Below are 26500 nucleotides of genomic sequence, written 5' to 3'. Positions count from 1 at the left end.
TTTTAGTAGAGACGGGGTTTCACCGTGTTGACCAGGATGGTCTCGATCTCTTGACCTCGTGATCCACCCGCCTCGGCCTCCCAAAGTGCTGGGATTACAGCCTTGAGCCACCGCGCCCGGCCTAGAATATTTTTATTATGCAACTGTGTCTACTTTAGGAAAAATTTTTTGTTATTGTTGCTTTTTCTCTATGCTAACTTACTGATTCTGCCAGGTCATGAGAGACTTAAAATTTAACAAAATACATGTGTTTCCTCTCTTAAAACTTCACTTTTAAAAACTATCAATGCTCTCAATATTAAAGTAGATTAGCCAAAAAATAAATGGGAATACTACATCTTCAGGTTAAAGTTTCAGATCGTTTGTTTTCTCTTTGTTTTTTACTTTTTTGGAAATTTTTTCTGATAGTACATGTGAAAATGTGAAAAATAGAAAGTGAAAGTCCCAATCTCTGTCATCCAGTGTTAATTACTGTTAACAGTATTTAACTTACCTCTTGGGAATTAGACGATTTCAATTTAATACCTGTGCTAGTTTTTCTTAGGAAATAGGATATACACAAGATAATTCATCTGGAGGTATTTATAACATCAGAAAAAATTGCAGCAAACCTATATATAATACATTCTGCAATTTGTTAAATAGATTCATGTAACGACAGTAAAGCCAGCCTGGGATGGGATCAGGGACTCAAATGTTTGACATTTTTTTCCTGAAACACTACCTGTTTTTCTAAACTGATCAGTTTTCAGAGTAGTAGGGCATAGAATTATAGGGTTGTTAGGAACCTTTGACTTTGGCATCTATTGTTGATTGGTTGGTCACTCGGTGGGTCGGTCGGTCGGTTGGTCAGTCAGTTAGTTTGTGACAGAGTCTTGATCTGTTGCCCAGGCTGGAGTGCAATGGCATAATCTTGGCTCACTGCAACCTCCGCCTCACAGGTTCAAGCAATTCTCCTGCCTCAGCCTCCACGGTAGCTGGGATTACAGGCATGTGCCACCATGCCCAGCTCATTTTTGTATTTTATTAGAGCAGGGTTTCACCATGTTGGCCATGGCCAGACTGGTCTCAAAGTCCTGACCTCAAGTGATCCGCCCACCTTGAACTCCAAAAGTGCTGGGATTACATGCATGAGCCACCATGCCTGGCCCTGCTTTTGTTTTTTGTTTGTTTGCTTGTTGTCTTTTGTTTGTATTTTAGGTACCTTTGACTTCTAATGTAAAAATATGCTATATGGTTTCAGAGCAGTGTACAAACTTTGGAATGCTTTTTGACAGAACTTCTAGCTCATAAAGCAGTCCATTAACTTAGCCTCTAGTCTATTTTACTAAAATGAAGTTACATAAAGCTGTATGGTTTTTACAACAGATTAGCATACCTAAACTGTTTTGTTTTGTTTTGAGGCAGGGTCTCACTCTGTTGCTCAGGCTGTAGTGCAGTGGCATGGATAATGGGTCACTGCAACGTCCACCTCCCAGGCTCAAATTATCCTCCCACCTCAGCCTCCCAAGTAGCTGGGACCACAAGTGTGCTCCACCATGCCTGGCTAATTTTTTTGCAATTTTAGTAGAGATGGGGTGATGGGGTTTTGCCGTGTTGCCCATGTTGGTCTTGAACTTGGTCTCAAACTTGTGAGCTCAAAGTGATCTGCCCACCTAGGTCTCCCAAAGTGCTGGGATTGAGGCATGAGCCACCATGCCCTGCCCCTAAACAGTTTTTTAATTCAGCTATTGCATTATCTGGGTTAAACTGGGCAAAATATATAGTAATAACTCTTTTTCATTGCCCAAGCCAAAATTATAATTCTGATTGTTTAATTATTTTGAGGTTGCTGCTGGTGGTTAGATGACAGTATTTTGGTGTATCTGTATCTTTCTTAGGTCTTTCTAATTTCTATAGCCTTAAAATAAATGAGTACTAGTCTATAATAAACTATTACAACTTTTTGTAGGTGATGGAAAACTTCACTGTCTAGACCACTTTTTACAAAGTGGTTATGCACTACTTGTTATGAACTTCAGTAAGTCTTATATTAGCTGCTTCATAGACATTGCTGATACTTGTTTATCATGAAGTGGTTATTCTAGATACTAATTTGTGGTTTCTTGGTGAGATGAAAAATGATTCTACACAAAAAGCAGTTGTTACTAACTTGTAATCAGAGAAAACTCTGAAAGAATTTAAATTGGGAGTTTTGTAAAGAAAAACATAGAACTTAGATGGCTTTCTTAATTTTTCTTAAAGGATGGGTCATCAGTTAAGGAAGTTGAAACCTACCACCGAACACGTGCTTTAAGATCTTTGAGAAAAGATGCACAGAATTCTTCAGATTCTAGTTTTGAGAAGAACGTGGAAATAACGGAGAAACTTGCTAACGGCAGGCATTTTACAAGGTAATACAAGGTGGTTTGAATACTAATTCAAAATAGTTTTAAAGTAGTAATTTAGGATTTGCATTTAATTTTTGAAGTATATTTTTGACTGGTTATCAAGATTCCAGGGCTATAAGATATAATTTATTTGAAAAGAAATTATCACAAGCGATATTACCGAATTAAAAATTAATATGTACAATTCAAGTTTTTATTCAAGAATGATATCTGTGATATGTATAAGTACTGCTGACAAGGTTGGCTGATGTAGGACCAGTTCTCAGATATTTGAGAATCTCAAGAGACTTTTTGTGACTATAACTTGCTTGTGATGTGTGTGTGGCTCTGCTTCATAGTCTATACAGAGCCCTCATTCACAATTGTAGTTCTGTTTCTGATTGCTTGCTATAAGATTTTCCATCAATTCTGAGTCATTTAGTCTATGAATTTCTATGTGTTGGTGTGTTTCTAAAGCAGTCTGTACAAAGGAAGCAGAACATACAGTTTTTTGGTTTTGTTTTTAGTGTAATGGAGGTGGCATGAAACCCATTTTAAACTCAAGGAATCAATTTTAATGGATTAAGTAGTTTGGCTAAATTCATGGAACTGGAATATCTTTGGTTCAGGGCGAAAAGCCCCAATTAGAATAAAACTTGTTTGATGAAATAATTATTTTGCCCTGGCACCATGGCTCAGGCCTGAGCACTTTGGGAGGCCAAGGCAGAAGGATCACTTCAATCCAGGAGTTCGAGACCACCAGCCTGGGCAACATAATGAGACCCTGTCTCTATAAAAAATAAAAAAATTATCTGGGCATAGTGGTACACACCTCTAGTCCCAGCTACTGTGGAGGCTGAGACAGGAGGATCACTTGAGCTGGGGAGGTCCAGGCTGCAGTGAGCTATAATCATGCCAATGAGAGTGAGACCCTGTTTCAAAAAAAAAGAAAGAATCATTTTTACATTAATTCTTCTCATAAATAAATAATTTGCAATGACTTAGAAGACTGGAATTTTCCTGCTCTTAAATAGAATTTTGATTCTTTTATTTTGTATGGCATAGTTTCTAGATAAGCAAGGTTATGCCCTTTTGAGTTTTTTATTGTTTTTTTCTCAGCTACTTAATCATTTTTTTATTATATATTTTTTAATTTGTATCTTATTCATCTATTATTTATGGAGTGTTTTAGACTGTATTTTATGAAATCCATGTATCGGTAGTTAAAACATAATGACAATGTTTATGAGACACTAAAAAAGAAAAAACACAGTAAACTGTGAGTTGCCATCAGTAAAACACATTTCAATTTCAGAGATGTTAAAAGGGAAAAAATACAACTTTTAGAATCAATGAAGTACAATATAAGCCAGCCAGTATTTCCGAAATTTGAAGTCTTAAGGTTTATTCTCCTGAAGTGAGGAAGTGGTTCACTGACTCTCAGAATTTAAAATTGTTTTTCACTATCTGAAGAAAAAAAAAACATTTTCGGCCCCTAAATTGTTGCCTTATAGAGAATTGCCGTAAAATTTGAGGCCATATATCATGTTTACAGTTGAATTGGCATCAAGTAGTACTACTTCAGTTGTCTTAGGTTAATGAGATAAGAACAGAATCAGACCTTAAAACATAAATGATTCATCTGCTTCTGTATGAAAGGCAATATGATGTGATATCATGACATACTATTTAAATGAATGTTTGGAACATTTCCAGTAAAGAGAGGGGGATGAGTTGACTCTTCATGATACACAGCAGTAAATAGCCCATATGGTACACAACATGCTAAACTCGAGAGAATCTGATGGCAGTCAATACCACATTCATACACCAAGTGGTTATTTCATTTTAGCAAAACCCCTTAGTATATTAATATTTTTGGTTGATGGTTTGTTTTTTAGTTTTATTTGTATAAAACTTATAAGTGAACTTGTATGTAGTTTGGTTTACATAGTCATACAAAAAAATTAATGTTAGAAGTTCTGTTTTTACCTTTAAAAGGATCTCTACAGTATTCAAGTTTATAAAACATTGCACTTGGCTTTATGTTAGAAAGGTATTAAGGGGGCATAATAAAATAAATGCTTTTCTATCTGGATTTAAAGAGGAATGACTTGGTGTTTTTTGTTTTGTTTTGTTTTTGAGACGGAGTCTTGCTCTGTTGCCCAGGCTGGAATACAATAGCCCGATTTCAGCTCACCTCAACCTGTGCCTCCTGAGTTCAAGCAATGCTTCTGCCTCAGCAATCTGAGTAGGTGGGGTTACAGGAGCGCACCACCACACCCTGCTAATTTTTGTATTTTTAGTAGAGACAGGGTTCACCCTGTTGGTCAGGCTGGTCTTGAACTCCTGACCCCAAAGTGCTAGGATTATAGGTGTGAGACACTGTGCCGGGCCGACTTGGTATTTTTAATTAGATTACTTCTAAAATTTATTGAATATCTATTCTTTTTAATTCTTTTTTTTCCTTTTGAGAAAATTGCCTTGCCTTGTCCCCCAGGCTGGAGTGCAGTAGCATGATCATGGCTCACTGTGCCCTCAACCTTCCAAGCTCAGGTGATCCAGTGATCCTCCCACCTCAGCCTCCCAAGTAGTGAGGACTACAAGTTTGCACCACACCTGGCTCTCTCTCTCTTTTTTTTTTTTTTTTTTTATGGAGTCTCACTCTTTTTTCCCAGGCTGTAGTTCAGTGGTACAATCTCGGCTCACTGCAACTTCTGTCCTCCAGGTTCAAATGATTCTCCTGCCTCAGCCTGTGAGTAGCTGGGGTTACAGGCATGTACTACATGCCTGGCTAATTTTTGTGTTTTTTTGTTTGTTTGTTTGTTTGTTTTGAGACGGAGTCTTGCTCTGTGACCCAGGCTAGAATACAATGATGCAATCTTGGCTCATTGCAACCTCTGCCTACTGGAGTCAAGTGACTCTCCTACCTCAACCTCTCAAGTAGCTGAGATTATAGACACATGCCACTGTGCCCAGCTAATGTTTGTAGTTTCAGTAAAGACAGGATTTCATCTTGTTGTCCAGGCTGGTCTTGAACTCCTGACCTCATATAATTGACTCTTTTTCTGGGCCTCAGTCTCCCAGAGTTTTGGGATTACAGGTATGAGCCATCACGCCGAGCCTAATTTTTGTATTTTTAGGAGAGACAGGGTTTCACCATGTTGGCCAGGCTGGTCTAGAACTCCTGACCTCAAGTGATCCCTGCCTTGGCCTCCCAAAGTGCTGGGATTACAGGTGTGAGCCACCACGCCCTGCCTCATTTTTAAATTTTTTGTAGAGATGGAATCTCACCTTGTTACCCAGGCTTGTCTTGAACTTTTTTGGACTCAAGCAACATGGCTCCCCGGCCCCCCACCGCCCCACAACCTACCCAAGTGCTGGGATTATAGGCAATAGCTACTGTACCTGGCCATATTATTTCTTAATAACAGCCTTATTAAGATATATTCGTATACCATAAAATTCACAATTCTAAAATGTACAATTCCATGGGTTTTAGTATATATATTTATATGTGTATTCTTTTGAGACAGAGTCTTGCCGTGTTATCCAGACTGGGGTGCAGTGGTGCAATCTTGGCTCGCTCCCCAGGTTCAAGCGATTCTCCTGCCTCAGCCTCCTGAGTAGCTGGGATACATGCCACCATGCCCAGCTAATTTTTGTATGTGTGTGTGTGTGTGTGTGTGTGTGTGTGTGTGTGTGATGGAGTTTTGCTTTTGTCACTCAGGCTGGAGTGCAATGGCACGATTTTGGCTGACTTACAACCTCTGCCTCCTGGGTTCAAGCAATTCTCCTGCCCCAACCTTCTGAGTGGCTGGGCTTACAGGTGTCTGCCACCATGCCCAGCTAATTTTTGTATTTTTAGTAGTGACTGCGTTTCACTATGTTGGCCAAGCTGGTCTTGAACTCCTGACCTCAGGCAATTCACCCATCTCAGCCTCCCAAAGTGCTGGGATTACAGGCATGAGCCACTACCCCTTGCCCAGTACTTATTGCTGAATAAGAGTCAACTGTATGGATATAACATATTTTGTTTATTCATTCATTAGTTGGTGAGCATTTGGATTGTCTTCACTTTTTGGCTATTATGAATAATGATATGAATATAAGTATACACACTTGTGTGTGGAGGTAGGTATCAGTTCTTTTGTGTATACACCTGGGAGTGGAATTGCTGAGTCAAATAGAAACACTAACATTTTGAGGAAGTAGCAAACTTTTGCAAAGCAGTTGCACTATTTTCAGTTCCCACCACCAACGTATGAGGGTCTCTATATCCTCACCAACACTTGTCATAGTCTGCCTTTTTGGTGTTAGCCATTTTAATGGGTGTGAAGTATCTCGTTGTTGTTCCAATTTACCTTTGACTGATGGCTAATGATGTTGAGTATCATTTTATGTGCTTCTTGGCCATTTGTATGTCTTCTGTGAAGATTTCCTATACAAAAACCCTCTCCCTGAATTCAGGTCATTATTATAAATAGTGATTATTATTTTATGTAATGGTAACATCAGGATCTGTTTGCGTAAGGCTTATATAAAAGAGCCTACAGTATTTTTGAGTCCTTCTTTTTTGTATACTTTTCTTGTTTCTTACCTTTGTCACTGTTATCAGCCTGCCGGATTATAGAAATCTCATTTCCTTCCTATTTACCCTTTGTTTTCAATCTATTTGAGGTTCAATGACCAGAAGATCAAGATTGTTAGAAAAAGACAGAAAGATATGAGTAACTGTCATGAGGGCAGGATCTACATACTTACTTGATCTTGGGGTTCTTAACTAGGGTCCAGTGATTATATATAGTCCTCACAGAGGGTACAGAAAGCCTCTGAAGTAATGTTTAAATTTGTGTATACACATAGCTTTCATCAGATTTGCAGCGGCTGACAAAGTCCAGCTGCCTATTTTTGTAGATAGTTTCTTTGGAACACTGCCATGCCCATTCATTTTGTGTGCGGCTCTTTTCACCTATGTTAGGTAACTGTGACAGAGGAGACTATGGCTCACAAGCTTAAAATATTTACTGCCTAGCAGTTGCCCTTGGAAGGTTGCTTTCCTCCTGCAGGCAAAAAGAAGGCAGTGGGGTGGGTGGTTGAGAAAAATAATGCTTTAGCCATTCTGTTTCTAGCATCTAAAAGAGGACTGGTTTATAAAATGTATAGACCTTGGGAGGCCGAGGCGGGTGGATCACGAGGTCAAGAGATCGAGACCATCCTGGTCAAGACGGTAAAACCCCGTCTCTACTAAAAATACAAAAAATTAGCTGGGCATGGTGGCGCGTGCCTGTAATCCCAGCTGAGGCAGGAGAATTGCCTGAACCCAGGAGGCGGAGGTTGCGATGAGCCGAGATCGCGCCATTGCACTCCAGCCTGGGTAACAAGAGCGAAACTCCGTCCCCAAAAAAAAAAAAGTATAGACCTACATGGTGTAAAAGGAGGGTCTCCTTTATGAGAAAAGTCTATAAGCCTATGAAGAAACTAAGCCTTTACCTGTAGATGGACTACTCAAACGTTTGTTTGTTTGTTTTTGAGATGGAGCCATGTTCTGTTGCCCAGACTGGAATGTAGTGGTGCAGTCTCGGCTCACTGCAGCCTCTGCCTGCCAGGTTCAAGTGATTCTCCTGCCTCAGCCTCCTGAGTAGTTGGGACTACAGGCACCTGGCTGGCTGGCTGGCTGGCTTATTTATTTATTTATTTATTTATTTTTTGGCTGGCTAATTTTTTTTTATAATGAACGTGATTGCTAAATTGTTTTTATTTTTATTTTTAGTAGAGTTGGTTTCACCATGTTGGCCAGGATGGTCTTGAATTCCTGACTTTAGGTGATCCGCCTGTCTTGGCCTTCCAGAGTGCTGGGATTATAGGCGTGAGCTACTGTCCCCAGCCAAAAGTTTTATTTTCTTCTTAATTCTTACCTGTCTTCCAAGAGAGATGAAGAACTAATGATGACTTACTTTGTTACGAGAATATATGAGTTAATTCATCTGGGGAAGATGGTTTTATTTTACTTTAAATTGTAATATTTGAAATTCCACGTATAAGCCAGCCCACTTGCAAATAGCTTAATACATAGGTTGATTAACAGATGCAGCCTAAGTATGGAAAATTGAGTCACTAAAAATAAATTAATGGCACGTACTGTTTTTCTCAGTGAATTTTTAGAAAAAAGATGAGGAAGATACTTTTTTTGGGCTTTAAAGATGTTTCCAATTCACGAGATTATGTTTGCCAGTTTGTAGATGGAATAGATCATTCACAAATGGGGCTATTTCTACATGTGAATGAAAATCATGTCATGTAAAGATTGTAGCCAGCAGATGTTTTTAAAAGACATAAAAACGAATAAATAATGCTTGCAAAAATGCTGACAGGAGATTAAAAAAAACAAATTTTAAAAAATTAACGTATCACTAAAAGGCATTATTTCTGTTTATAGTAATACGTTCCTCAAGGATATGGGACTACTATATCCTTGTGTCATAAAACATGCCTTGGTTTTGCTCAGTTTAGTTTGATTATACTTAAATAGTTAAGCTAAGGATTTCATTTCTTGTTTCAAGATGCTTTTGATATATTCTGTTTAGCTAAGAGTTAATACATATATCACTGAACTTCAAATCAGAGTTCTTAGACTTTGTTTAACCATACCCATAACTTATATATGTATTCCCAAGCTTTCTGTTTGTTTGTTTGTTTTTGAAACAGAGTCTCTTTCTGTCGCCCAGGCTGGAGTGCAATGGCGTGATCTTGGCTCACTGCATCCTCTGCCTCCTGGGTTCAAGCAGTTCTCCTGCTTCGTCTCCCGAGTAGCTGGAATTGCAGGCACCGGCCACCACGCCCAGCTAATTTTTGTATTTTAGTAGAGATAGAGTTTCACCATGTTGGCCGTGGTGGTCTCGAGCTCTTGACCTCAGGTGATCCACCTGCCTTGGCCTCCCAAAGTGCTGGGATTACAGGCGTGAGCCACCATACCTGGCATGTTTTTTTCAGTATATTTTAGGTTTTTTAGATACCTCAGTATTTGCTCTCCAGACTGATTTAACTTTTTGTCTTGGTTGTAGTATTAGGGAATATAAGAATTAAAGTTATGTCAGTTACAGCCAGCTATGGTGGCTCATGACTGTAATCCCAGCAGTTTGGGAGGCTAAGCTGGGAGAATTGCTTGAGGCCAGGAGTTCAAGAGCAACTTGGACCAAAAAGTGAGACCTCCCATCTCTACAAAAAATGTTAAAAATTAGCTGGTGTAGTGAGACATGTCTATAGTCCTACCTACTAGGGAGGCTGAGGTGGGAGGATTGCTTGAGCCCAGTAGTTTGAGGCTGCAGTAAGTTATGATTATGCCACTGCAGTTCTGTTGGGCAACAGAATGAGATCCCATCTAAATAAATTTTTAAAAAATACAGTTATGTCAATTGTTTTGAATTATCTAATTGTTTTTAAAATATAGGCAGTTGGCCAGACAGCAAGCTGATAAAAAAAAGGAAGAGCGCAAAGAAGGTAAGTAATGTTTAAGGCATTTCAGATTTTAAAATGTGTAATTAATATTCTGTTTACATGTTTCTTGAGGTACATACAATAAATTTTACATTTTTAAAGTGTATAATTTGTTAGGTTTTAACAGAAGTATATGTCATGAAGCCACCCACAATAAGATAGTGAAGGTATTTATTACCCCCAAAAACTTTCCCAGACCGCTTTATAATTCCTCCTACTTCTTCTAGCTTCTCTCCTCATTCTTTGATATTACCTACCTCCCAGATTCCTGAGCAAGTAGTTTCATTGAAACATAGCTGTGACCATTCATTTCGGAACCCGTTCTCTGTTATTATAGCTTAGTTTGTATTATCTAGAGTTTTATATAAATGGAATCATACAGTATTTATTCTTTGTTTGCCTTCTTTCACTTGTTATAATTACTTTGAGAATCTATGTGGTCACTTTTTTGTTGTTGAGTAGTATTCCATTATATGGATATACAAAATTTATCTCTTCATCTTTTGATGGACTTGAGTTGTTTCTGGTTTGGGGCTATCACAAAGCTGCTTTGAACATTCACATACAAGTCTTTGTGTTACATATCTTTCCTCTTCTCTTGGGATTAGAAGGGCTAGATTGTATGGTAGGTGTGTGTTTTAACTTTAGTTTTGTTTTCTAATGTTTTTAAGAAAGATAAGTTTAAGATACTGTAATTTTTTTACATGCAAGTGTAGCTTTTCAATTGTTCATTTTTAGAATTGTTTTATAAATACTGTTACTTCAAATGTTTCTGTTTATTTTTATGTATGCATTTGTGAAGACAAAGTGATTCCAGTTACTCGGTCATTGAGGACTAGAAACATCGTTCAAAGCACAAAAGAACACTTACATGAAGAGAATGGTGATGTTGAAGTGCGTCGAAGTTGTAGGATTAGAAGTCGTTATAGTGGTGTAAACCAGTCCATGCTGTTTGACAAACTTATAACAAAGTAAGTAAAAATTCTTCAGATCAACAGGAATTATCTATCAGAAACCTTCTGTTGGGGAAGGATCATGGATTTCAACATTTAATCATTCCACTTAGGTAAAGCATAGAGGAGAATGATTATTAGAGGTCTTTGTGACAATTCTATGTATGTCTCTATTCTTGGAAATAAATTTTAAAATATTTTTATACAAGTAAACCAATGCTTCTTATAAAACATTTAAAACCCTAGTGCCAAAAGATTGCAATGGAAGAAAAATAAAGTGTTTAAAATTCTGCTACTCTTTTACCATTTGGATTATATTTATATCTTTTTTTTAAAGCACTGCTGAAGCTGTACTTCAAAAAATGGATGACATGAAAAAGATGCGTAGACAGCGAATGAGAGAACTTGAAGACTTGGGAGTGTTTAATGAAACAGAAGAAGTAAATATATTCTTCCATTAAGGGAATTATTTAATAATATCCAGTTTAATTTTTTTTTTTGGTACCTAATCCATTTTTGGTTAAACATCACTTTTCCAGCATTTATTTGATCAGTCATTAGATACTGCTGGAATTGTAAAAGTTTATGGCTGTAAATATCTTTATTTTAAACAAGATTAGAGGATCCAACTTAATTTTTTTAATAAATAGATTCCCCATGTTAACGGCTTTTATTTAAACATTTTTAGAGCAATCTTAATATGTACACAAGAGGAAAACAGAAAGCTATTCAAAGAACTGATGAAGAAACAACTGATAATCAAGAAGGCAGTGTGGGTTAGTCTCTTCTCTTGTTCTGTCTTCTGGGATTTAATTTAAGAACTTTTTATTAAGTAGAAAATAGCCTTTTTATTTAGAAGGTGTGACAGTTTGTGAGAGATCAGAGGATTGGTAACTTAAAAAAATGGGGACGTGAGAGCTTAAAAGGATAGTATATTTTGTTTGGAAAAGTAACTGAAATCAGCAATCTAAAACTAATATTATTGGTTTGCCTATATAATACATCTGGTAGAGAAAATATGCTATATATCTCTTTTAGTTAAAAGATGACTTGAATTATGTTTTGCTATTCCATTTAGGACTTATTACCGTAATCTATTAGAACTTATCTTGAATGAAAATCAGTTTTCTGAAATGCATTTTAAATGTTTGATGAGCATGTTTTACCATTATCATAAGTAGACTGAGTTTTGCAACATGTAACTCCATGACAGCCAGATGGGCTGGATGAAATGTCAAACTTAAGTTTAGAAAGCAAAAGCTTAATGAGGAGATTTGAAAACTTGTCAAAAAGGTACGTTAACTTGGAAGCTTAAGTTTAGTCACCTATATTAATGAAATTCACAGAAAGACTAAAAACTTTAGTTTGTTACTTGCTTAACAGTAGTAGCCTTCAATCTTCTTACTTTTTTTTTTTTCCATCCTCTTGTTTTTAATTCTACAGTTTTTTAATGTTGGAAAATAATTACAGGTTCTTCCTATGAACAATCTAGGAGTGTAGATAAGTGTTTAAAGGGTGGGTCTTTTCCAACTCATCTGTGTTAAAAATTGTTAACATTTTGCTGTGTATCCTTCTGGAAGTAAGTATCTCTTAATTGTAGAATCATCTGAAGAGGGTGAAGACCAAGAAGATGAAGATGATGGTGAAGATGAAGATGATGGTGAAGATGATGATGATGAAGATGATGATGATGAAGAAGATGGAGAGGAAGATAATCAGAAACGATATTATCTTAGACAGAGAAAAGCTACTGTTTACTATCAGGCTCCATTGGAAAGTAAGTGCTATATATACTTTTTCCAGGAAATATAATTATATTAGCTTTGTATTTACTGTTTCTCCTCTGTTATTCTTGTTTTTGGTTTGTTTATCTGTCTTTATTTTTTTTTTGTATTTTTCATATTTTCATTTTGTTGAATACTCATGACTGTTGTCTTACCTATGCTAAATTTGTAACAAATAATTTCTCTGAAGAAAGTTAAATGTTAGCCTTGACCAAAGCAAATAATAGTAAAATAAATAATTGGGCTGTTTTTGAATTTTATATCTGTCTTTATTTTAGATTGCACAGCTTTATACTTAATTTGTCAGTTTGTATAGATAAGACTTCTTTTGATTTATGTTAATATTATACCTCAATACTTGTGTAAGCATTAACATACAAGGCTGATAATCACCTGTTATACATCTCTACAGTCACAATGGTTGTTTATGACCAATGTGTGTTTTGGTTGGCTGGTATCTGTGCTGTACATGTTATCAGCTGCAACCCTCTGGGCATAAATGATTTAAAACATGAATAGCAAAATATTCCATAGATATTTACTAGTACTTCATGGAAGGCAGTAAGCACCTTTGTAAATATTTAGATGAAGAGCAAAATTATTTTCATACATATTTATATGCTATATATTTATTTCTTTTTTTTAGAACCTCGTCACCAGAGAAAGCCCAACATATTTTATAGTGGCCCAGCTTCTCCTGCAAGACCAAGATACAGATTGTCTTCCGCAGGACCAAGAAGTCCTTACTGTAAACGAATGAACAGGTTTGGTTCTGAAATACTGATTTTATGACAACATAATTGTAGTTATGTTAGGGCTGGACTCTGGACTTTTAGGATTGGGTGTATTAGGATAAAATTCTAGAATTGTGTATTTGGGAGAGCTTAGTTTCTATGCCTTTAGTAGTCTAATTCCAGTACCACTAACTAGTTTGTTTTTGCTTCCACTAATAGGAAGTGTTAGTAACTACCTTACTAAGGTAGTTTATTCCATCGTTCCACACTTTAATAGTAGCGCTACCATTGACTCAGGGTTTACTGTAGTCCTGGCTCTGTGTTAAGCATTTTACGTAGATTATTTTATTTAACCTTCACATTAAGTTAGATTATAGGTTTAGTCTTCGCATACTGTCACAGATGATTTTCCTAGTATGTTAGATGTTCTAAGCTACATGGCCTCTAGACCTCTCATGACTCCTGGTTATCTTTTTCTGGATCTGTTTTATGATTATTCCTCTTCTGTTGTAGGAACCATTTATTTTCTTTGACTGTTCAGTATGTGTTGATTTCTTTTCCTTCTACATCCCAACAGTTGTTGTTGGTCAGATATAAGTCCAAAGAGATAATTCTTTTATTTCATTTTACTTTATTTTATTTATTTTGGGATGGAATCTTGCTCAGTTGCCCAGGCTGGAGTGCTGTGGCACAATCTTGGCTCATTGCAACCTCTGCCTCCTGGGTTCAAGTGATTTTCCTGCCTCAGCCTCCCAAAGTGCTGGGATTACAGTCATGAGCCACCACACCCATTCAAAGGGATAGTTTTGATACTTCCTCATCAATGCATTGGGACAATCAGGATAATAGTAGCATTTTGGTAGTTCATGAATGAGAGAGAAGACTAAAAAAGCAGGAAAAAAATTATATTTGTATGGGTAATGGTACTTTTCCTCCTTAATATTAGAATTTTCTCAGAAGTAAGACCAAAGCCTCAGAATATTTCAACTATTTGAACAGTTTTTGGAAGTTTTCTTCTAGAAACAAACCATTTGATCATGTTTTGGTCATGGAAGGCAGCACCCTTATAAGTGCTGAAGGTTAATTTCTTTTAGGAAAAATAAATACTTTTTATGTCTCTAGATCTTTTCATTTCATTGAAAGAATCACAAGTGTACATCTAGATTTCATATTTCATCATCCTATTTCACATGACCAGGGTCCAGAAGGATGGAGAATCAGGGAGACAATCTCTCAGGGCTTCTCAAGAATTAACTGCACTTAATCTTAGTGTAAAGACCTCTATTTTGGTGGTGAAATGTAATGATCTTCAGGAAAGGAAAGGAAGACATAGTGTTCCCTAGAATAGAATCCCTGCCACCACCAGGCACAAGACCAAGGCACTGTTACGGTTACCTAACTCAAGGGGTAGATGTCTGTTTGATCCAGCAGAACTAAGAGGTGGCAGCTACTCTGGGATTTTATTTCTTTTCACATCCACCCCCTACATCCCCCTGTCGCCCCGACAAAGTCTCGCTCTGCTGCCCAGGCTGGAGTGCAGTGGCACAATCTCAGCTCACTGCAACCCCCACCTCCTGGGTTCAAGCAATTCTCCTGCCTCAGCCTCCTGAGTAGGTAGGATTACAAGTGCCCGGCTAACTTTTTTGTATTTTTAGTAGAGATGGGGTTTCACCATGTTGGCCAGACTAGTCTCAAATTCCCAACCTCAGGTGATCCATCTGCCTCGGCCTCCCAAAGTGCTGGGATTTCAGGCATGAGCCACTGCGCCTGGCCTCTTCTCATATCTTTAATGAATGTATGCTTCTGGAAGTAACATACTTGTTGGTTGACTAACTCTACAGTTAAACCTCCAATGTATCTTGCAGAGGGTAGGTCTTTTTTAATCCCTTTGATGTTCATGAGTTTCCATGTTTGGTTCACAGTATCTAGTCTTCCCCTGTGGAAAATGCCTCACATCGTTGAGTAGCGGCTTGTTACAGGATTTTTTTTCTGCTCTAATGATTTGTGGGGTTTGTTTTTGTTTGTTTTTTGAGATGGAGTCTCACCTATCACCAGGCCGAAGTGCAGTGGCGCAGTCTCGGCTCACTGCAACCTCCATCTCCCATGTTCAAGTGATTCTCCTGCCTCAGCCTCCTGAGTAGCTGGGATTATAGGCCTGTGCCATCATGCCTGGCTAATTTTTTTTAAAGGTAACGTTACCTTTTAATAAGGTAACATAATAGTACAATTGCATCACCAGTATTTCAGTATATTCTTTATCTGTTGTGAAAGAACTAGAACTGGCAAGAAGTTGAAATTGTTGGTTAGATTCAAAGTGCCGATCCAGTGTTTGTGAGTATCAGATTTTTCATTGGCTTTCAGTAAAATGTGAGTTGGGGGATGAGCATATGTGGACAGATATGTGTGTTTAAAATGTTTTTTATTTTTATTTTTTCATTTTGTTTGAGACAGAATCTCACTCTGTCTCCTAGGCTGGAGTGCAGTGGCGTGCAGTCTCAGCTCACTGCAACCTCTGCCTCCTGGGTTCAAACTCTTCTTCTGCCTCAACCTCCCGAGTGGCTGTCACTACAGGCACGTCCCGCCATGCCCAGCTAATTGTTTTATTTTTAGTAGAGGCAGGGTGTCACCATATTGGCCAGGCTGGTCTTGAACTCCTGACCTTGTGATCCATCCACCTCAGCCTCAGAGTGCTGGGATTACAGACGTCAGCCACCACGTCTGGCCTAAAATGTTTTTTATTTTTTATTTATTTTATTTTTGGTTTTTGCTTTTCAAATTAAGGAAACATTTTCCTATGATGGTGGATTATACTGACATGCCTCAGCCCCTCTTTCCCTTTTTTTAAAAAAATTTTTATTTCCATAGCTTTTTGGGGAACAGGTGGTATTTGGTTACATGAATAAGTTCTCTTTTTTATTTTTTTGAGATGGACTCTCGCTCTGTCACCTAGGCCGGAGTGTAGTGGCATGATCTTGGCTCACTGCAACTTCTGCCTGCTGGGTTCAAGCGATTCTCATGCCTCAGACTCCCAAGTAGCTAGGATTACAGACATGTGCCACCACACCTGTCTAATTTTTGTATTTTTAATAGAGATGGGGTTTCACCATGCCCTTTATTTCTTTCTCTTGTCTGATTGCTCTGGCTAGGCCTTCTAGTACTAGGTTGAATAGAAGTGGTGAGAGCTGGCATCCTTGTCTACTTGCAGTTCTCAGAGGGAACGATTTAGGCTTTTCTCCATTCAGCATTATGTTGACTGTGGTTTTGTCATAGATGGCTTTTATTACATTGAGGTATGTTTCTTGTATGCCGATTTTGCAGAGAGCTTTAATCATAAAGGGATGCTGGATTTTGTTGAATGCTTCTGCATCTATTGAGATGATCATATGATTTTTGTTTTTAATGTGGTATATCACATTTATTGACTTGAGTATGTTAAACCATCCCTGCATCCCTAGTATGAAACCCACTTGATCATAGTGGATTATCTTTTTGATATCTTGTTGGATTCGGTTAGCTAGTATTTTGTTAAGGATTTTTGCATTCGTGTTCACAGGGATGTTGGTCTGTAGTTTTCTTTTGGTATTAGGGTGATACTGGCTTCATAGAATGATTTAGGGAGGATTCCCTCTTTCTCTACCTTGCGGAATAGTGTTTACAATGTTTTTAAACTGAAGTAATGACTTTTCTACAGTGTAGAGTAACTGCTAAGAACCTGGAGCCATAACTAGGGCTATCTAGGTTTGGAGCTCAGCTCTACCACTTATTAGTGGCCTTTGTCAAATTGCTTAACTCTCTGTTTCAGTTTTTTTTATTATCTGTGAAATGAGGATAATAGCACTATCTCATAGTATTGTGAGAATTGCTTGAGTTAATACATGTAAAGCATTTAAAATAGTGTCTGCCATACATTAAGTGCTATATGTATTTGCTATTATAACTGCACTTTGGTGTTTAAAAATAATCTCCATCTTGCAAATCAGAAATTTTATGTTGGCCCACAGGTTGTGTTATTGTTTGCTTTTAACTTTACAGGTTTGTGAAATAAAAAACTGGAAATCATCAGTATAGTAGTATATAAAAATGCAGATTTTTTGAATAAACATATAGGTTTGAATTCTGACACTATCAGTGAATAATACTAAATTATTTAACCTGGGAGCCTCACTGGTCCTGACTGTAAATTGAGCCTACTAATAATCTACTTTTCCAAAATTTTGATTCTTATTAAATAATACATCAAGCACCTGGTACAAAAAGCAGTCAGTTAATGTTAATCTTTTTTATTAATTGGGAGGTTAGTCTGAATTCTGTGACTACATACTGATTTCACATAAAATTACATAATCATGTGAATTCATTAAAGTCTATAATATTAATGGTAATAATGAATAAGTTTGTCTTTCATATAAAATTGCAGACTTATGCTGGATATAATAATTTTAGTTTCAGGCTGGTCACAAAAATGATCTTGTGTGTATTTGGGTAGGTGGATGGGTGAAATATTATTTTCTCGTTTATTTCTGTGTTTCCACAGCCCCTTATCCAAAACCCTTGGAACCATTTTAGAGTTCAGGCTTTTTGGCTGGATTTACAGATAACACACAACATATGTAGTATGGCAACATTAACATCTCCAGGATCTCCAAGCCAGCACTGTGTAGTCAAATATGTTAATAATTCTGTAGTAAAACATATGAATAACCATAGTAAGTGGGACAAAATAGAAACTAAAAATTGCCTTGTACTATTTTAGGTTATGTTTTGCTGCTAAGTGAATAATAGAAAAACTTCTTTTGAGAATTTTTTAGATACATATTTCTGGAACTACGTTATACAGATCATAGATTGCGAACCTTTTATATTTTTGGAAATACCTACTTATCATTGCATTCTGACTCAGAAAAGTTCTAGACCCTGAGCAAGTAGAATAATTACAGTTCTTCCCAGCCAGACTCTGTTTTTTTCTCTGAGTCTTTTGCAACATGCAAAGGTAGAAGTGATTTAAAATTTTCTTGTATAGTTGTAACACCTGGCGTCTTATTTGGTGTTACCAACCAGACTAAGTATTTGATAGTATTTTTTTCTTTTTTGTGAGTAAGAAAACTTGTAGGTTGAGTAACTCATCCACATTTACACAGCTGTTAAGAGACAGTTGTGAATTTACAGTGGATGGTATACTGTTGATAAAAAGCCATCTTATTCTTCACTGTTTCACAGCATTTAAAAAGTCTTTCTTGATACCCTTTTGTTTGCATAAAATCTCATGTCTTCCTTTTAAAGTTATTTGATATTTTAAAATACATGATTTCCTCCCAAATATGAAATTATGTATAGCATAATATTGAAAATAGTTTCAAATTACATCCCAATTTTTTTTTTTTTTTTTTTAAATAGAGGCAGGGGCTCACTTTGTTACCCAGCAGGCTGCAGTGGTTTGGTGCAATCATGGTTCACTACAGCCTCATCCTCCCACGCTCAGGCAGATCTCCCACCTCAACCTCTTGAGTATCTGGGACGACAGATGTGCACAACCATACCTGGCTAAGCTTTTTGATTTTTAGTAGAGACAAGGTCTCACTACCTTGTTCTTGAACTCCTGTCAAATTATTCTTCCCCCTTGGTCTCCCAAAGTGTTGGAATTACGGGTGTGAGCCACCACACCCAGCCCCTAATATTCTACTACCCTCTTAACCTACCTTTCTCTTTGAGAATAACTGATTTATATCAAGACTAAGAAGTCACTCTGCCTTCTTCTCCTGTCTTCATGAACATTTGACGTTCAGCTCTGCCATGGTCTTTAGTCTTTTTTCCTTTCCTCTCAGTTGTTTAAGTCTTTTATTCCCCTTGAAAGATTCAACCAACAAAGTTTATGTCAGTGGGTCAGCAAATGTATTAATTTTGTGATAAACCTTTTTGGATCTTTAGATATTTCTGATGCTTTTCTTTTTTTTTTTTTTTTTTTTTTTTTTTTTGAGACGGGGTTTTGCTCTTGTTACCCAGGCTGGAGTGCAATGGCGCGATCTCGGCTCACCGCAACCTCCGCCTCCTGGGTTCAGGCAATTCTCCTGCCTCAGCCTCCTGAGTAGCTGGGATTACAGGCACGCGCCACCATGCCCAGCTAATTTTTTGTAGTTTTAGTAGAGACGGGGTTTCACCGTGTTGACCAGGATGGTCTCGATCTCTTGACCTCGTGATCCACCCGCCTCGGCCTCCCAAAGTGCTGGGATTACAGGCTTGAGCCACCGCGCCCGGCCTTCTGATGCTTTTCTTATGCCTTTTCTTTTTCCTGTCCTCCCTTATCATGATTTCAATTTTCTTTTTTACTTTAGACGAAGGCATGCAATCCACAGTAGTGACTCGACTTCATCTTCCTCTTCTGAAGATGAACAGCACTTTGAGAGGCGGAGAAAAAGGAGTCGTAATAGGGCTATCAATAGGTAAGTGCCATATTGATGCCTTTTAAAACTAGCAGATACCTTTTTTAAAAATTGATAAGAAAACAGAATAATTTGGGTATAAGTATAGGCTGGTTGATTGAAAAGTTGCACAACATGTTAATATATAAACTAGAAGGCTGTCTTGTTAGAAATATCTATAGTTGAAAGGGAATAACAGGTCAGAATATATGACTATGATTTCTTGCCAGATCTTTTTTTTTTTTTTTTTTTTTTTTTTTGAGACAGGGTCTGGTTCTGTTGCCCAGGTTGGAGTACAGTGGCGTGAGCTGGGCTTACTGCAACCACCACCTCCTGGGTTCACATGACTCTCCTGCTTCAGCCTTCCAAGTAGCTGGGACTGTAGGCTTGCATCACCACAGCTAACTCATTTTAGTAGTTTTAGTAGAGTTGGGGTTTCGCCATATTGGCCAGGCTGGTCTCAAAGTACTGGCCTTAAGTTATCAACCTACCTCATCCTCCTAAAGCTCTGGAATTAGAGACATGAGCCACCATGTCCAGCCTGCTTGCCAAATCATTGTATGCAGCCCACAGTGGTTCTTGGCAAACAGCGACTTAAGGAAATAATCATTTGTTTTATCATTTCATGCATGTTTATTTGCTTATAATAATAAATTCTGAGGAACTCTTTTTTTTTTTTTTTTTTTTTTTTTTTTTTTTTTTTTTTTTTAATTAAAGCAATTAATTCAAGAATTCTGAGGAACTCTTAAGGAAAGGGGAAGGCTTTACTCATTCATTTTATAACTCCTTGTAGTATAAGTCCACATATACTAACCAACTTGATTTTCCGAGTAATTACATAAGGGAGACAGAGTGAGGATTATTCTCATTTTACAGATGTGGTTGAGTGAATGAAAATTCAGTGCTTAGGTGCTTGGCTTGGTTTTTGTTTTTTTGTTGTTGTTGTTTCTTTTTTGTTTTTTATAGAGACAGGTTCTCTTTCTATCACTCAGACTAGAATGGAGGCTAGGCTGGTCTCAAACTCCTGACCTCAAGTGACCTGCCCACCTCGGCCTCCCAAAGTGGTGACATTATAGGTGTGAGCCACCATGCCAGGCCATAACTATTTTTGAAAGTAGTTAGGGAACTTCCAGCCTGTCCAACATGATGAAATCCCATCTCGACTAAAAATACAAAAATTAGGCCGGGCGCGGTGGCTCACGCCTGTAATCCCAGCACTTTGGGAGGCCGAGGCGGGTGGATCACGAGGTCGAGAGATCGAGACCATCCTGGTCAACATAGTGAAACCTCATCTCTACTAAAAATACAAAAAATCAGCTGGGCATGGTGGCGCATGCCTGTAATCCCAGCTACTCAGGAGGCTGAGGCAGAAGAATTGCCTGAACCCAGGAGGCGGAGGTTGCGGTGAGCCGAGATCGCGCCATTGCACTCCAGCCTGGGCAACAAGAGCGAAACTCCGTCTCAAAAAAAAAAAAAAAAATTAGCTGGATGTTGGTAGTGGGTACCTGTAATCCCAGCTACTCAGGAGGCTGAAGCAGGAGAATTGCTTGAACCCAGGAGGCGGAGGTTACAGTGAGTCGAGATCACCCTGCTGCACTCCAGCCTTGGCGATAGAGTGAGACTCCGTCTTAAAAAAAAAAAAAGACCAAAAAAATGAAGTAGTTAAGGAATGCTTGAGAGGATTGATGTTGGATCCAAATGCCGATAGACTACAAATATTTTTTCTGAGAGGTATTATAACAGAGTTGTTACAGGTCTAGAGACAGACCACTTGTGTTTGATTCCTGGCCCTGCCATTTACTAGTTGGGTGATCTTGGACAAATTAGTTAATCTTGCTATGTCTTGGTTTTGTTTTAAAATAGGGAAAATAATAATACCTTCCTCATAAGACTGTGGTGAGGATTTATTGACTTAATTTGTAGAAAGCTCCTGAAACTAAAACAGTGTCTGGCAAATGGTAAATACCCTATGTTAGACACCTCCATTAAAATGATGGTTGGTCCTGTCTGATTTCACCACCATTATCACTTTATGGTACCTGTGGCATCTTGATATTTTTATTTGATTATATATCTTTAATTTCATAACAAATCTTCAGCTATAAATATTTCTAACACTTAAGTTCCAGACCTATTAAAACGAGGAAATTAAAATACATTTCTTAAGATTGCTCCAGTTGAAATTTAGATTTTTTTTTAAACTTAAATATTTATATTCAAACATGGAATTTGGAAAGGCACGTGAGTTGATGTGTTTGTGTGGTTTTAAAAAATCTTTTTAAATAGGTGTCTGCCACTAAATTTTCGGAAAGATGAATTAAAAGGCATTTATAAAGATCGAATGAAAATTGGAGCAAGCCTTGCCGATGTTGATCCAATGCAACTAGATTCTTCAGTGAGTACTCTGTTTTCAAACATATGCTCGAACTATAGTGTGCTTTGTTTTAGTTTTAAAGTTAAAAAAGGAACCAATGATTTTTCTTTTTAGTCAAAACTCTAACGTTTACAGATGTTTTTTGTTAATCTTCAGGTCACAAGATATTATTAGTTGACCATGTGTGGGTTAGGTAGTTAAGGTGTGGGGTGACACTTTAATCTGGACTCCAAATCTAAGAATGTAAATGTTCACTTCCATTACCAGGTACGATTTGATAGCATTGGTGGCCTGTCTAATCATATAGCAGCTCTAAAAGAGATGGTGGTGTTTCCATTACTTTATCCAGAAGTCTTTGAAAAATTTAAAATTCAACCCCCAAGGTAATTTAATTATATTTTTAATTTTAGCTGAAAATCTATGCTATTCTTTTTTTTTCTTTTTTTCCTTTTCTTGAATTTCTCCTCAGAAATCTGTGCTATTTTTGCTGCTTTTAGTTCTTATACCTTATTAACCCATTTTTAAGCCGTAGTCCCTTTTTCTCTTTTCATTATACAGCTTTTCGCTCTGCATCACCTTTATAGAAGCAGTAATTTAAATAAACTTTCAAAAATTGGTAAGCTTCCCCCCACCATAAAAACAATATACCAGGCAGGGTACGGTGGATCAAGCCTGTAATCTCAGCACATTGGAAGGCCGAAGTGGGTGAATTGCCTGAGCTCAGGAGTTCAAGACCTGCCTGGGCAACATGGTGAAACCCCATCTCTACTAAAATACAAAAAATTAGCCCGGCATGGTGGCATGTGCCTGTAGTCCCAGCTACTGGTAGGCTGAGGCAGGGGAATTGCTTGAACCCAGGAGGTGGAGGTTGCAGTGAGCCAGTATCGAGCCATTGTACTCCAGCTTTGGCAACAGAGCAAGACTCCATCTCCAAAAAAAAAAGAAAAGTGATATACTCTATGTCAAACACAGATAAACATTGGTGAGTTTTAAATTAAATTTTTTAATTTAAAAAATTAGTGTCAGGCATGGTGGCTGACACCTGTGATTCCAGTGACTTGGGAGACTAAGGCAAGAAGGTTGCTTGAGCTCAGGAGTTTGAGGTTGCAGTGAGCTATGATTGTGCCACTGTACTCCAGCCTAGGTGACTGCAAGACCCCCATCTCTAAAAATAAGTCAGGAAGTTATTAAATAACATTTACTTCTTTTTTTTTTTTTTTTTTTTTTTTTTTCTTTTTTTAATAGAGATGGGGTTTCACCATGTTGGCCAGGCTGGCCTTGAACTCCTGACCTCAGGTGATCCTCCCGACTCGGCCTCTCAAAGTGCTGGGATTATAGATGTGAGCCATCACACCCAGCCCACCATTCACTTCTTACAAGAAATGCTGGAATTGCCTAGTTAAAGTAATTTAATGAATTAAAAGAACAAATTTCTTGAATTTTCTTTCACATTTCTTATATCTTACATAAATTTATATTTTCTCCCATAAAAATTGAATTATATGATTGTGCTATATGATTACATATGCAGGGTAAGGTAATATGATGAACATGATAAATGAATTTTTTATTTTGTCTCAGAGTTTTATTTACAGTTTCAATATTAATTTTACAGTGTCAGTATTAACTCCCAGGTTTTAAGTTGTGCTTTGTGGCATGAAACTATATAGTAATTCAGTTGTCTTACACATTTTAATTTTCTTTTTTTTTTTTTTTTTTTGAGATGGAGTTTCACTCATGTTACCCAGGCTGGAGTGCAATGGCACAATATCGGCTCACCGCAACCTCCGCCTCCTGGGTTCAGGCAATTCTCCTGCCTCAGCCTCCTGAGTAGCTGGGATTACAGGCATGCACCACCATGCCCAGCTAATTTTTTGTATTTTTAGTAGAGACGGGGTTTCACCATGTTGACCAGGATGGTCTCGATCTCTTGACCTCGTGATCCACCCGCCTCGGCCTCCCAAAGTGCTGGGATTACAGGCTTGAGCCACCACGCCCGGCCAAATTTTCTAATTAAATGAATCATGAAAGTGGTTTATAATTTTTGTTTTAAAAGTCTGCTTTTTATATGTACTACTAAAATGTTAATGTATTATTTTACAGAGGTTGTTTGTTTTATGGGCCACCTGGAACTGGAAAGACTCTGGTTGCCCGAGCACTTGCCAATGAGTGCAGTCAAGGGGATAAAAGAGTAGCATTTTTCATGAGGAAAGGTGCTGATTGTCTAAGTAAATGGGTAGGAGAATCTGAAAGACAGCTACGATTGCTATTTGATCAGGTATGATACTAAGATTTTATGTATGTGGATAGTTCTGTAATCTATGCAGATGTGTGAGAGGATTAATACTATATTTAATCTAGTGTTCTGAATAAGCCCAGAAGAATTATACTAAATATATAATCTTTCTAGATTATTTTCTTTTATATGTCAAGATGACACTGACCTACAGTGAACAGTTTTATAGTAAGAAGAGAAAGAAATAATTGGATCTTAGTTCTTTGGAGTCTTAGGCCTCATACCTAGGAAGAGACTGGTAATCTCATATTTGGAGAGAGAGTGTTAGTGAATTATGTCTCAGTGTGGGAGTTGAAGACTAGTTCTACCCTAGAAAGGCTTTCATTTTTAAATCCCAGATTGTATTGACAGTCCATTGTGAGATAATACATTCTTATCTACTGAGGCATATTGCTGCCAATGCTTTTAAGTCTCTTTTTGGAACTCTCCTGAGGTTATTTTTAATTTTATGTTTACAGAAATGGATAAAAACTGTGGCATCTTGATAATGTTTTCCCATCCTGACATAGAGGAAGACTATGTCACTATCTTCTATTCTTTGTCTTATTTCTATAGTCTTCAGCAGATGTTTTTGTGTGTGTTCAGGAACGATGGCTATATGAAATCTAAGGTGTATAACCAGTGGAGTGTCTTTTGAATACTTCTAGTTAAAAATGAAAATGAAACCAGATGTCATTATAATTTACTTTGAATTCTTAAAACATGGTTATTGGAACTTACATTCAAATTATAAATTATAAATAAATTGAGTCTGAGGCAGGAGAATTGCTTGAACCCAGGAGTCAGAGGTTGCAGTGAGCCGAGATATATATATATATAAATTAGATATGTATATAAATTAGATATATATATATATATATAATTAGATATATATATATATATATATAAATAAATTCTGGCAAGCAAGTTTGAGAAAAGTTGATTGAAATAGCATGTGTTCAGATTTATAAATTCTGGTAAGCATGTTTGAATAAAAATTGATTAAAATGGTTTATATCAAGTCTGTGTTTGAAACTTTTTATGCTAATAAATGACCACACAACCTACTTTCTAGGCCTATCAGATGCGCCCATCAATTATTTTTTTTGATGAAATCGATGGTCTGGCTCCAGTACGGTCAAGCAGACAGGATCAAATTCACAGGTAAAACTTGCTTGATGGCACTTCAACATTTCTGTTTCTTGAGTGGTATTGACGTGTGAGAGATAGAATGTTAAGTGGTGAAAGAAATTTTATAAGCTAGTAGTTCTTTTTCTTGGTAGCAAAACCCCAGTATATAGTACAAAAATTAAAAGTGTGGACGGGCGCAGTGGCTCATGCCTGTAATCCCAGCACTTTGGGAGGCCAAAGTGGGTGGATCACTTGAGGTGAGGAGTTGAGACCAGCCTGGCCAACGTGGTGAAACTCTTGTTTCTACTAAAAAAAAAAAAAAAAATTAGCTGAGTGTGGTGGTGCACACCTATCATCTCAGCTCCTTGGGAGGCTGAGGCAGGAGAATCACTTGAATCCAGGAGGCAAAGGTTGCAGCGAGCTGAGATCATTCCACTGTACTCAACCTGGGCAACAGAGCAAAACTCCCTCTCAAGAAAAAAAAGGTAAACCTGTTCCAAGTGACAGAGTGCTGTAAAGCATGGTTTAAAAATTTTGGTTACAAGGGCCGGGCGCGGTGGCTCAAGCCTCTAATCCCAGCACTTTGGGAGGCCGAGGCGGGTGGATCACGAGGTCAAGAGATCGAGACCATCCTGGTCAACATGGTGAAACCCCGTCTCTACTAAAAATACAAAAAAATTAGCTGGGCATGGTGGCACGTGCCTGTAATCCCAGCTACTCAGGAGGCTGAGGCAGGAGAATTGCCTGAACCCAGGAGGCGGAGGTTGTGGTGAGCCGAGATCGCGCCATTGCACTCCAGCCTGGGTAACAAGAGCGAAACTCCGTCTCAAAAAAAAAAAAAAAATTTGGTTACAGAATATTTAACTCATGATACAAACAAAGGTCTGCTGGCCAGTGATGTTAAGCTAATAGCAAGAGTAGGGCCATGTTGGGGAATGTGACTGAATTATCACAAGAGCATATCCAG

General features: G+C 37.7%; 1 protein-coding gene across 1 annotated transcript in view; it reads left to right on the top strand.

Moving 5' to 3' along the window:
- The window catches only part of ATAD2 (ATPase family AAA domain containing 2), a 70114-nt gene that overhangs the window by 9639 nt on the left and 33975 nt on the right, over positions 1 to 26500 (top strand). The window contains exons 2-13 of the mRNA XM_032252912.1: positions 2245 to 2393; positions 9820 to 9869; positions 10669 to 10837; positions 11157 to 11259; positions 11508 to 11595; positions 12420 to 12596; positions 13250 to 13367; positions 19667 to 19774; positions 22040 to 22148; positions 22395 to 22510; positions 24231 to 24405; positions 25478 to 25566. Of these exons, the coding sequence (XP_032108803.1) occupies positions 2245 to 2393; positions 9820 to 9869; positions 10669 to 10837; positions 11157 to 11259; positions 11508 to 11595; positions 12420 to 12596; positions 13250 to 13367; positions 19667 to 19774; positions 22040 to 22148; positions 22395 to 22510; positions 24231 to 24405; positions 25478 to 25566 (1451 nt within the window). The remainder of the gene's footprint in view (positions 1 to 2244; positions 2394 to 9819; positions 9870 to 10668; positions 10838 to 11156; positions 11260 to 11507; positions 11596 to 12419; positions 12597 to 13249; positions 13368 to 19666; positions 19775 to 22039; positions 22149 to 22394; positions 22511 to 24230; positions 24406 to 25477; positions 25567 to 26500) is intronic.

Source organism: Sapajus apella, unplaced genomic scaffold (genome assembly GCF_009761245.1).
Source record: "Sapajus apella isolate SASKATOON/1434 unplaced genomic scaffold, GSC_monkey_1.0 scaffold3, whole genome shotgun sequence".
Lineage (NCBI taxonomy): Eukaryota > Metazoa > Chordata > Mammalia > Primates > Cebidae > Sapajus > Sapajus apella.
Note: the sequence above shows the minus strand (reverse complement) of the source record. Positions and strands in the feature narration are given on the sequence as shown.